The sequence below is a fragment of the Zootoca vivipara genome, chromosome Z2 (assembly GCF_965207765.1).
Source record: "Zootoca vivipara chromosome Z2, rZooViv2.hap1.1, whole genome shotgun sequence".
Lineage (NCBI taxonomy): Eukaryota > Metazoa > Chordata > Lepidosauria > Squamata > Lacertidae > Zootoca > Zootoca vivipara.
Genome location: NC_142585.1, coordinates 18,138,721 through 18,149,865, shown reverse-complemented (window position 1 = coordinate 18,149,865; position 11,145 = coordinate 18,138,721). Strand labels below are relative to the sequence as shown.

General features: G+C 45.2%; 1 protein-coding gene across 1 annotated transcript; it reads right to left on the bottom strand.

Annotated features, from left to right (window-relative positions):
- Positions 1-2,770: 2,770 nt before the first annotated feature.
- LOC148686575 (uncharacterized) lies at positions 2,771-8,821 on the bottom strand. Its single transcript, XM_088665410.1, has 5 exons — positions 8,686-8,821; positions 6,005-6,726; positions 4,997-5,122; positions 3,842-3,966; positions 2,771-3,063 (listed from the first exon to the last, which is right to left on the bottom strand). Exons 1-5 carry the CDS (start codon positions 8,819-8,821, stop codon positions 3,048-3,050), a joined length of 1,125 nt encoding a protein of 374 aa, XP_088521536.1. The 3' UTR covers positions 2,771-3,047.
- Between the last annotated feature and the right edge of the window lie 2,324 nt (positions 8,822-11,145).

The following is an 11,145-nucleotide window of genomic DNA, read 5'->3' as shown; positions in this document are numbered from 1 at the left end:
TTTCTGATTTAATGGTCCATCAATAAACCAGCAAAGGAGTTGCCAGCTGAAAAACCAAGTTGTTAACAAAGAGACTCTGAAATGCACTGCATTCTCTATGTTTGATCCTTCCTTAATCTGCACAGGACATGAATCTCTAGTTTGAAATCCTATGGCTGAAAAATGTATTCTGTGGTTAAATATTCAGAACTGTAATGCTCTCTCTTAATGCAGTTAAGGAGCTGATATCTCCCACTCCCCTTTAATGTGTAGGGCCAAAAATAAATTCAGACACAAAATATGCATTTGCACACTGTATTAAAGCAATCAGCCTGCCAGGGAGATCTTCATCCCCTGAAAGGATTCCTCCAGTGAGAAAATTGCAAGGGCAAACTTTATAAAAAGCACAGAGAGGGAATCTGATGAGGAATTATTTTATTGCTGAGAGATGGACTTCAAGGATCAATTAATCCGGCTGTGTGCAGTCTTTGATGCTGGTGTCCCAGGAAAGGTATATGCAGCAGGGAAAGACTTGTTTGATTCTACAGGGAACTGGGACAGCCATGAGGGAAGGCGAGGCAACCCCATACACGCTGCTGCTGCTGCTGCGTCCTCTTTGTGAATGGGAGGGGTCTCCCACCCCTAGGGAGGAAATAGGAGGGGCTGACCTCTGTAGTTTCCTGGACTGTACACTTGTTTGGCGTGATTCAAAGTGGGCCCCTTCTCAAAGACTATGATGGGGGAAGTCCATTTGATTCCCCTCCTTGTTCCCAGTGTAGATCTTCACCCAACCCTTCTTCCCTGGCAAGGGGCGTTTTGTGGTTTGCCTCAGGTGCCCAAATGTCTTGGGCTTGTGCTGTGGGAAGCACAACACAGAGTGCTATTAACCCAGTCAAAAATATTGGGATATGATTCATACGGAAATTCAAAAGTTAATAAAAACATCTTTTTCTAAAAAAGCAGAATCCTACCTTTTGGGTATCCTGGGTAGTGATATATCACAAGACAGAACCAATATTTTTCTATATGCGACAACAGCCGCCAGAGTGTTGATTGCTAAATATTGGAAAGGTACCCTTGTACCAACAAAAGGAGAATGGGTAAACAAACTATGTGAGTATTTGGAGTTGGCGAAACTCACAGATATAATACGACAAAAACCAAAAAACAGGATAAAAAAACAATGGGAATGTTTAAATGATTACTTAAAAAAAACAGACAAGGGGACAAAAACATGGCTATGTTTGGAATAACCTTGTAAGGATGAATATTGAATATAAACTATAATTGTTAGATAGGTTTAAAGGTAAGATGTTTATTAAAATATGTTTGACAGGAGAACGAAAATGTAACAAGAAATACTGTGCTGAAAGCGGTGGAAGTATTATGCCCTTGAGATGATTTTTTTCAAGTGGACCTTTACATAAAATTTTTTTCTTCTTTCTTTTTTTCTCTCTCTCTCTTTTTACTTTCTTCGCCCCCTCCCCTTCCCTCTCCTACCCCTACCCTTTTCCCTCCCTGTTTACCCCTTTCCCCCCCTTTTTTTCTTCTTTTGTTTGTTTGTTTATTTCCCCCCCTCCCATGGCCCTACGCCTTTTTGCCCACTCACATTTCATCCCCCCCCTTCTCTCTTACCCCTCTTTTTTTTCCCCTCTTTTTTTTCCTTTTCGATACCTCATAATTTCGATATGTGAAAAATGCAGCTGAATGTTCTTGGATTGGTTTGAAGATGTTGTGTAATGTTTTAACAAATTTTCAAATAAAACTATTTAATAAAAATTTTAAAAAAAATAACCCAGTCAAGTGGGGCTAACTTGTGGCCTTCCAGCTGTTGGACTCCAACTGCCATCAGTCCTAGGCAGCGTAGCCAATGGCAAGGAGTGATGGGACCAGTAGACCAACAGCATCTAGAAGACGAGTTACCCATCCCTGACTTAAAGATCAGTCTTCAGCATTAGGAATCTGTGGGTTTGTATATCATAATGTATGTTGAATTTCTTTTTTAAAAATAAATAAATGAGAGGGGGCATGATGGAAAGCATAAATGGGAATCCTTTTTTCTTTTGCAGGCCAGATGTTGTCCAGGGACAAAATGGTCCAGTGCCACATTCTCACACAAAAATTCCTTGTGAGCATGTAGCCACATTAGCTCTTGGGAGAACATATTGGAATTAAATGTGGGTGTCATGTTGCAGATTTGGGTTAACCGGCCTCAAAAGCTTGCAGACTGCTGCTTCAGAGATGTGGTGAGGGAACTTTGTCCCTTCTGATGCTGTTGGGCCTCAACTCCCATCAGCCCCAGCCAACATGGCCAGTGATTATGGGAGTTGTAGTCCAACAACATTGGGAGGGTCAAAGGTCCCCTTTCCCTGTGTTGGTGCATTCATGTGCCTGTATGGAGGGAATGGCTGTCCTCACTAGCCCTGACAGGGTCCTCTTGATAACATGCCATGTTAGGACAGAATGGGTACACACTTTGCTGACCATCCTCAGTGGTCATGGAACAAACTTTCCTCAGCAGTGCACAAAGCAGTCCTATCCTGCCCCATTTTTCAGGAGTGCTGTAGGAGTTCCTTGTCTGGATCAGCTTTTGCTCTGGTAGTTAGATAAGCATAGGAGAATTTTAATCTAGTGCCTTTGAAAAAAGAATTGGGCAGCAGTGGGATGACACAACAGACAGAATGTGTGGGAATGACTTCATGGGAACCTAAGCTAAGCTTTTATCTACAAGGGAGGATGAGGTGACTGGGGAAGCAAGTACAATACAGATGTACAACAAGCCATACTGTTTCAGTCAAACCCAACTTTTATTTGAAACTTAAGGAAGTAAACAAAATGACGGAAGTAGTAAGATAAACAAGGGGAGGAAGAAGAGGGAGGGAGCCTCCTTCCCTCAGTACTGCTCTGGTTCAGAGATAATGTGAATAAAATACATTTTCTATGCTGCCTTCAACATGCCATTTGGTTAGACATTTTTCAAAACAAAAGAGAACAAAGGATTCTATTAACAAGATGGATTAGGCTCCCATCACACCAATCTGCTACTGAGAAACACCTAAACGTTGAGTTCAGATGGACCAATCCCTGAAAGGAGAAAGAGAAAGAGCTGTTCAACCTATGGAGCACTAATGAAACAAGCAACAAGAGCTAAACTGTAGAGAAGTTGGTGAACATTTGTGAGGGATTTTGTGGGCGAAAGACCAATTAGGGACTATGAAGAGTGCTGAGTGGTGCCTGAGCCTGGAAGGCAGTTTGCTGCTGTTTAAAGATTGGGCGTGCATCAGTTTGGAGCTGCTTGGAGTAAGAAATGGTGCCTTGCTCCATGTCCGGCTGCTGGCTACACTTGCCATCAGATCTTTTGCAACTCTGCAGTTGCCAGTGAGCATGCCCCTGAGTACTCTTCCAAGTCTGCCATTCAACCATTGTTTTCCTTTGGTGTTTTCAGCATAGTTTCCCTCATATGGAAGGTCTTCTAGAAGCGCTAGAGAAACACGTTGAGGCATATTAAAGAACTGTGCCTCTTTGCCGACCCTTTATAGAAATCTGGGACTGTGGACACCACCTTTCCCCCCCAAAGGTGCAATGTTCCAAGACCCTGAAATGGTCAGCTGAAGATGAGGGCATGGGGGTGTTTGTACACCTGCCTTAATTTCAAGGGGGTTTGAACAGGAGAACTAAGTGCTGGATTCTGCCCTTTAGTATAACTGGTTGTCCATTGGAAAAAGAAGGCAATGGGAGTACATTAACTAGCACAGACTTTGCTAATGAGATGATTGACTGGGTGAGACTGTGAAGCAAGTACCATCCAAGCTGGGCTTGGCACAGTCTTAGGATGTTTTGTGGAGCCCAGCTCCCCTCTTACCCCAAGATGTCGCTGAAGTGATTCAGTATCTCTACTTTCATTTCCAAAATGCTCTGCCTTTCCTCTGGAGGAAAAACAGCCATCTGCTCGTCTGTCAACTGAAGGAATTGTACGATGCATTCAGCCTATGGAGAGATGAAAGAAACTGATAAGGATGCATTCAGACCAATATGTTTTTTCAATAGAAAAGACGGTAATCTCTTTGGGATTTTTCAGAGTGGCTATTAAACCGTTGTAACTTATTCTCTCCCTCTGTCCCCCACATAACCATAGCATTAATAACCATGCTGACAACTGCATCTGAACTGGAGATTCACAGATTCACAGAATTCTAGAGCTGGAAAGGATCCCAAGGGTCATCTGGTCGCAATCTCAACACACAGCCCCCCATCCCAATTGAAACCAGACTTACCCTGCTTACCTTTGCAAACGTGCTAGCAGTTGCTGCACTACTAGGAGACCCAAGCAGGCCATTTCAATCCCATGTTAAGAAGGGGGCAAGCTAAGCAAGAAGGGCTATATTGCCTCCAGGATGAGAGGCAGCCTAACTTTGTGTTTCAGTTGCCGGATTGTAAGTGGGAGAGTGCTACAGCTTTCTTTTCCTGCTTGGGGAGTTTCCATAGGCACCTGGCTGGCCACTGTGAGAACAGAACACTGGACTAAATAGATCTTTGATCTGACCCCAAATCACCTGCACTCTAATTGGAATCAGTGGTGAAATTCTTGCTGCTCATATTTCTTTTCTTATTTCAGAAATCATAGTTTACTGTACACAAGTTACATAGCAACACACACACACACACACATACACACACCAATATCGGGGCAGCATATTACACTCTAAAAGCTAGTTTGAAAAGATCTGCAAAGCGCGTTCCAGAGCTTTGGGGTAGCTGCTGAAACCCTACTGCCAGTGATATTGTCCCCAGCACTGGCCAGCAGCATTTAGCTGACCTTCTGTCACTGGTGCCACTGTGGAGTACTGGGAGGGAGGGGGCCATGAGGTGGGGGACTGGTGGGACCACTGGATTGGCCCCACCAGTGCATTTTGCACTGTTCTGACCTCACCTGTCAGCGCTGCCGCCCCATCCTGCAGACTGTCGCTGCTTGCCTCTTTAATAGAGAGCTCAAAGAAGGCAACATTGTTTGGCTTACTTTATTTTTATCCTGAAGTTTTTCTTCATTTTGGCCAGAATTGGAGACCACAGGTTCGCCGGCTGCTTGCTCGCTTGCTCCTGGCATGCCTACAACTTCTTCTGCTGCTATAGGCATGCTGAACACCTGTAAACACAAAGGGAGATTTCAGAAAGTTTGTTGCTCCCTCCTCAATCATGTGGTTTACATGGAAAACATTCACATGGTGTCTGAAAATAGCTCCAGACACTACTAGCTGCACTACTTCTGGACACTAAGAGCTGGGGGACGAGCATGGGGAAAATAAAGGACAGTTCTTTGATTAGAAAAGCACACAGGGACATGGTCCACTGTCCCATCACTGGAGGCAATTTAACTTCTGACTACCACTTCAAAAGTGCCACTCTTGCTCCTTTGTCCAATTCATGGATTTTCCTGCCAACATCACATAAAGGAGAGGTATGTTGACAGCTGGGGAAAGTTTGGGAGAGTACTGGGCAACAGAGGCAGAAGGGTGCATGCCAGCTGGCCTGAAATCCCTGATACAATTTTCAAAGCTAGGAACTTGGCTCTCTCTAATGATCTCTCTCATTGCTGGATTTCACCCTTTGCACTGTGAGCAGTTTTCTGCTTTGAAGGTGCAGGGCCTGCCAGAGTGTTTGCCTTTTCTTTCAGGGCAGGAGTTGGACACCTGTGACACCGACCCCCCCCCCAGTAATCACTGGCCAAACTGGCTGGAGTTGATGAGAGTTGGAGTCCAGCAACACCTGGAGGGATACAAGTTTCCCATCCTAGAGTCACATCCAAGTGATAGGTCAACCACTGTAGCCCCCCCCCCTGCTGCTCAGGAACAAAAAAGGATGGCGATAATGATGAAAATGACACCTACCCACTCCCATCTCCATTGGGAAATAGATCGCTATACCAATTGTCTGGAATGACCCTATGAGGCTGTTCATGTTCTGGCATCAAGAATGTGTCTAAGAACCCCTTGGGGAAAATGATACAGCACACAGTTACTCCACATACCTGTTGAGGTTCCTGCAGATAAGTTGCTGCCCTGCTCAGAGGTCCAGGACCTTGAATTCCTCCAGTCATTGGCTCTAAGCCTCTGGGCTCCATGCCTTGATAATTGATGGCTCTGGGATCTATTCCATGAGTACTTTGATAGTTCATGCCTCTAGGTGGCTCCATGCCTCTAGGGGGCAGCATGCCCAAGTTTTCCATCTCTCTGGGCTCCATATCTTGATATTCCATTACTCTGGGCCTCATGCCTCTAGGGGGTTCCATGTCCCACTCTTCCATCTCTCTGGGTTCCATGCCTCGATATTTCATGCGTCTGGGCTCCCTGCCTCTAGTGGGCGCCATGTCCCTCTCTTCCATCTCTCTGCGGTCCATGCATCGATACTTCATGCACCTGGGCCTCATGCCTCTAGGGGGCAGCATGCCCATGTTTTTCATCTCTCTGGGCTCCATCCCTTGATATTCCATTCCTCTGGGCCTCATGCCTCTAGGGGGCTCCATGCCCCAGTTTTCCATTTCTCTGGGCTCCATATCTTGATATTCCATTACTCTGGGCCTCATGCCTCTAGTGGGCGCCATGTCCCACTCTTCCATCTCTCTGGGTTCCATGCCTCGATACTTCATGCGCCTGGGCTCCCTGCCTCTAGGGGGTGCCATGTCCCTCTCTTCCATCTCTCTGCGGTCCATGCCTCGATATTTCATGCCCCTGCCATCCATGCCTCTTCCACCTGCATTGAAGACAAATACACTTACAAAAACAGCGCTGGGAGTTACCTGCCTGAGACCATGCAAGGAGCCCATGCCAGTGCAGTGAAAATGCCTACCTACTACAGGAACAGAGGAGCTTTAATGAAGCTCCATGTATTTCAGACAGAAGTGGACTCCTTTCAGACAGAAGAAGTCAATAATAATAATAATAATAATAATAATAATAATAATAATAATAATAAAAATTTATTTATACCCTGCCCTTCCCAGTTTAAAAACTGGGCTCAGGGCGGCTAATGCCAAATATAAAACACTGATTAAAATGTGACTTTAAAAACAGCATAAAATACAACATACTGTAAATGCAGCATCAATGTCAATAAAATTAAAAAATTCAGGGTCATTTTTTTTGGGGGGGGGGGACCCAGTTCAGAAAACATCAAGTGATTGCCAGGGCTAACTGGCCAAGTTGGTCCTGCTAGGGCCAGCAAGGAGAGCAGGGAGGAGTTTAAATGTGGTGTCCCAGAAGGGTTTCTTCATAGAAAAAGGAAAGGGAAAAGGGAATGGAGGATCAGGCTAATTCAAATTAAAGGCCAACCCAGCCAGAGAACCTCTGTCTTCAAAGGATTTAATTTCAGTTAGCTCCCACAAAGCCATCCAGCCACAGCCTCCAAACATCTGGTCAGTGTGTCCGGGGCTGAGTCGGGGTGGCCGTCCATCAGCAGATAGAGCTGAGTGTCATCAGCATATTGGTGACAACCCAGCCCAAAGCTCTGGACAATCTGGGCGAGGGGGCGCATAAAGATGTTGAAAAGCATCGGGGAAAGGATTGCACCCTGCGGCACTCCACACACCAAGGAATGGCACGACGACATCTCCCTCCCTAGCGCCACCCTCTGTCCCCGACCAGAGATGAAGGAGCGCAGCCATTGTCGGCCTGTGCCCTGAATCCCCACGTCGGCAAGGCGGTGGTCCAAAAGATCATGATTGACCATGTCAAAGGCTGCTGACAAATCAGCAGTCCTGAGCCGCCTCGGTCCAGTTGTTTACGGAGATCAACTGTTAGGGTGACCAGAGCCATCTCGGTCCTGAAACCAGGATGGACACTGGTCTGAAATGGATCTAGAGCCGATGTTTCCTCCAGAAACCTACCAAGCTGTTCAGCAACCGCTCTCTCAGTTACCATAGGTGTAAGAGTGCAGAAACGCATTTCCTCGTGCACCCTTGGAAGCAGTGGTGCTGATTGTGATGGCACAGGGGGAAATGTTTAGACCTCTTTGTCCTCCCATAAGGTCTACCCTCCCCAGGGCAAAATGTTTAAGGAACTTAATAATCATTGCCTAAGATCTTGCAAGGCCTCATCTCCAAGAGGCAACTCAATCAAAATTGTCACTTTAAATGCTGTCTCTTATTCATCAATATTTTATAATTTGGCACTTCCAAACAGGCATTTATTCTGCTTAGATCCAATTATTAACAAAATGTCTCCAGAGAATTTGCTGCTCTGCTAAGACGTTGGATTAGATAACAATAGGAATAAGAGCGTTTCTTTTTCTGGTGGAAACATTTCCATTTTATTTTAATGAATTTTTGTTTTATTTTTTAAAGTATGGATAGCATTATGCTTTACTTTTACTATCTCCATTGAGTTTAAGGAAAGTATGGGGGAACTAAAAATGGATTGCACCAGTCTGGTTTAAGACCCTTTGTGCTTTGATTTTGTGTATGTTTATAGTTTACAGGGTTCCTTAGCCAGGAAGTTACTAGGAAGTGTTTTTCAATATGATCCTCTGTAACATGGTATACCCTTTATAATTATTTATATTTGTTATTGCACAGTATATTGTATGAGATATAGTATTCTTTAACTACACTGCTATTTGTTTCATATATCGCCCCTGCTGATGAATCCCTTACTGTGCTGTGATTTATACCCTCTTAATCAATTATCTTTCTCATTTAAGCCTGAAACCTCTTACCTTGGACATCCATCAAGGGCTCTAGACTGTGTTCTCTCATTCGTCCGCCTCTCATTACATGGGGTGGTGGCCCACGGGTGTCATAACCAGCTATGTGGTACATGGGGGGACCCTGGTATCGAGACCTCCGGTGCATTGTCCCAAGATAACCCCTGCAGAAGAGGATGAGAAGCAGGGGGCGGAGAGAGAAGACATAATAAAACCTAGGGAGAGAAGCACTCTGAAGACTGACAACACAGCACTATTCCAGTTCAAGTGCATCACCTCTGTGCCACCGCTTTGCTCGAGAAGCAACATGGACCGTCCTAAGTCAGGCTGCAAAGGACAAAGTGCCACCTTTTGGAAATTTGCCCTGGATGTCAATTCCGCCATTTGAAATCCCAGTCATGTCCAGGAAAATCCGGGCGAATGGCAGCCCAAGCTTGAGAAGCAACAGGCACTGTGCTAAGTCAGACTGCAAAGGCGTGGTGTGTGTTTCACATGACTGTTATTTCATATCCCCAAACCCACAAATATAGACATCATAAAACCCATGCATTCATGTCCCCCAACAGCAAACAACTCAATACAGCTAACCTGACCCAACAACCTACCCCCCACCCACCGCCGCCACACACACATACAAACAAGCCACACTGCAATCAACAGAATGCAACCAACCAAGTTCAACCCCTTAATCTCTTGCATTATCAATAAAAATAAATAAATACATAAGCAAAGGACCTACCCAAATGATGCTGACATAAACCCATACACTAATAAAAGGCAAAAGAACAATACCCCCATCTCCCCCCCTTCCCCAACTGAAAGACGTCTATCACGAAGGTCTCTCACACCAAATGTAAACAAACTGTGAAAAAAACTATGGAATGAAAGTGGAGACAACAGGTGCACCATTCACTGTTGAGTTATTCGTTTTGTAACACAAAAAACTTCCATAAAAACAGCTTTTTTGAGAAAAAACACACAACAAACCTATTCAGAAATTGGTAATACAGTACCAAGAGAAAGGCTTACAAAGCCTAGCAAGGTCTTCCGATATGCTAGTGTTCAACCTGCAGGAAACCTTTTTTGAACAGTGGAGCATGCAGTCATGGGACACCAGCCTTCTATCGTGCCTTCTGCGCCGAAAACTGTTGGGAAATGCTAGATTTCCTTACTGGAGGTCAGGAACAATATGGTGATGAAATCAACTGCCACATAAGCAACCTCGATTCGAAAGAAGTGGCAAACATGATTGGCTGCTTTTTCTACCCCGTGGTATCTCCGAATGTTCCGTTATCTGTTCCATAGCTTCTTCATTCCGTTCAAGGATGTCTGGTATGGCCTTGTTTTTATTCTATCTAACTTTTTGTCCTCAATGCAACGTTACTAAATGATTAAATTATTTTGGTTTCTTCCAGTTGCTCTGGGTGACAAAATTGGGGGGAAGGAGGAAAGTTGATATCCTGCCTTGCCTCAAAAGAGTCCAGTGTATTCTCCCACCCACCCAGCCCTGCACAGCACCACTTGTGAGGTAGCTTACTGTAGGTCAAGAGATAGCAAGTGGCCTAAGGTCACCCAGGGAGCTTCATGGATATCCTCAGTCCTCCTAGCCACTACACCACAGCACACTGGTTTTCAGCCTGTATGAGGAATGTAGAAAAGAGACCCCTCCTCAAACACAACAGCAATCAAACCACTGACATGCAGGCAATACAGAGTCCAGATCTGCACATAATGCCAACCCTTGGATTCTTTAACAAACTACAAGCTAACCATGAGTTGTTCCACAGATGTCACACCATACCTTGCTCTTGCTTTGTGACTTTGCAGTTTATTTAGTGCAATCCTTCACATAGTTTCTTGAAAGTGTCATGGAAATAGTCCTAGGTAAGATCTAACTTAGGGACCCAGGTGGCGCTGTGGTTAAACCACTGAGCCTAGGGCTTGCTGATCAGAAGGTTGGCGGTTCGAATCCCTGTGACGGGATGAGCTCCCGTTGCTTGGTCCCAGCTCCTGCCAGCCTAGCAGTTTGAAAGCACATCAAAGTGCAAGTAGATAAATAGGAACCGCTACAGCGGGAAGGTAAATGGCGTTTCCATATGCTGCTCTGGTTTGCCAGAAGTGGCTTTGTCATGCTGGCCACATGACCTGGAAGCTATACGCCGGCTCCCTCGGCCAATAATGCGAGATGAGCGCGCAACCCCAGAGTCGGTCACGACTGGACCTAATGGTCAGGGCTCCTTTATCTTAAGATCTAACTTATATTAAATCAACAGATGAGACCACTGATAACCAACAAGGCATCTAGTGTGTAAAGGTAAACGTAAAGGTAAAGGGACCCCTGAACATTAGGTCCAGTCGTGGACGACTCTGGGGTTGCGGCGCTCATCTCGTGTTTTTGGCTGAGGGAGCCAGCGTACAGCTTCTGGGTCATGTGGCCAGCATGACAAAGCTGCTTCTGGCGAACCAGAGCAG

What these genes read in the sequence shown, in the direction of transcription:
- LOC148686575 (XM_088665410.1), bottom strand. Translation starts at nt 8,821, where the DNA reads ATGCACCGGAGGTCTCGATACCAGGGTCCCCCCATGTACCACATAGCT. An exon ending in GCCCTTGATGGATGTCCAAG is followed by an intron (nt 6,727 to 8,685) that starts GTAAGAGGTTTC and finishes TCTTCAATGCAG; the next exon opens with GTGGAAGAGGCATGGATGGC. An exon ending in AACTTCAGGATAAAAATAAA is followed by an intron (nt 3,967 to 4,996) that starts GTAAGCCAAACA and finishes ATCTCTCCATAG; the next exon opens with GCTGAATGCATCGTACAATT.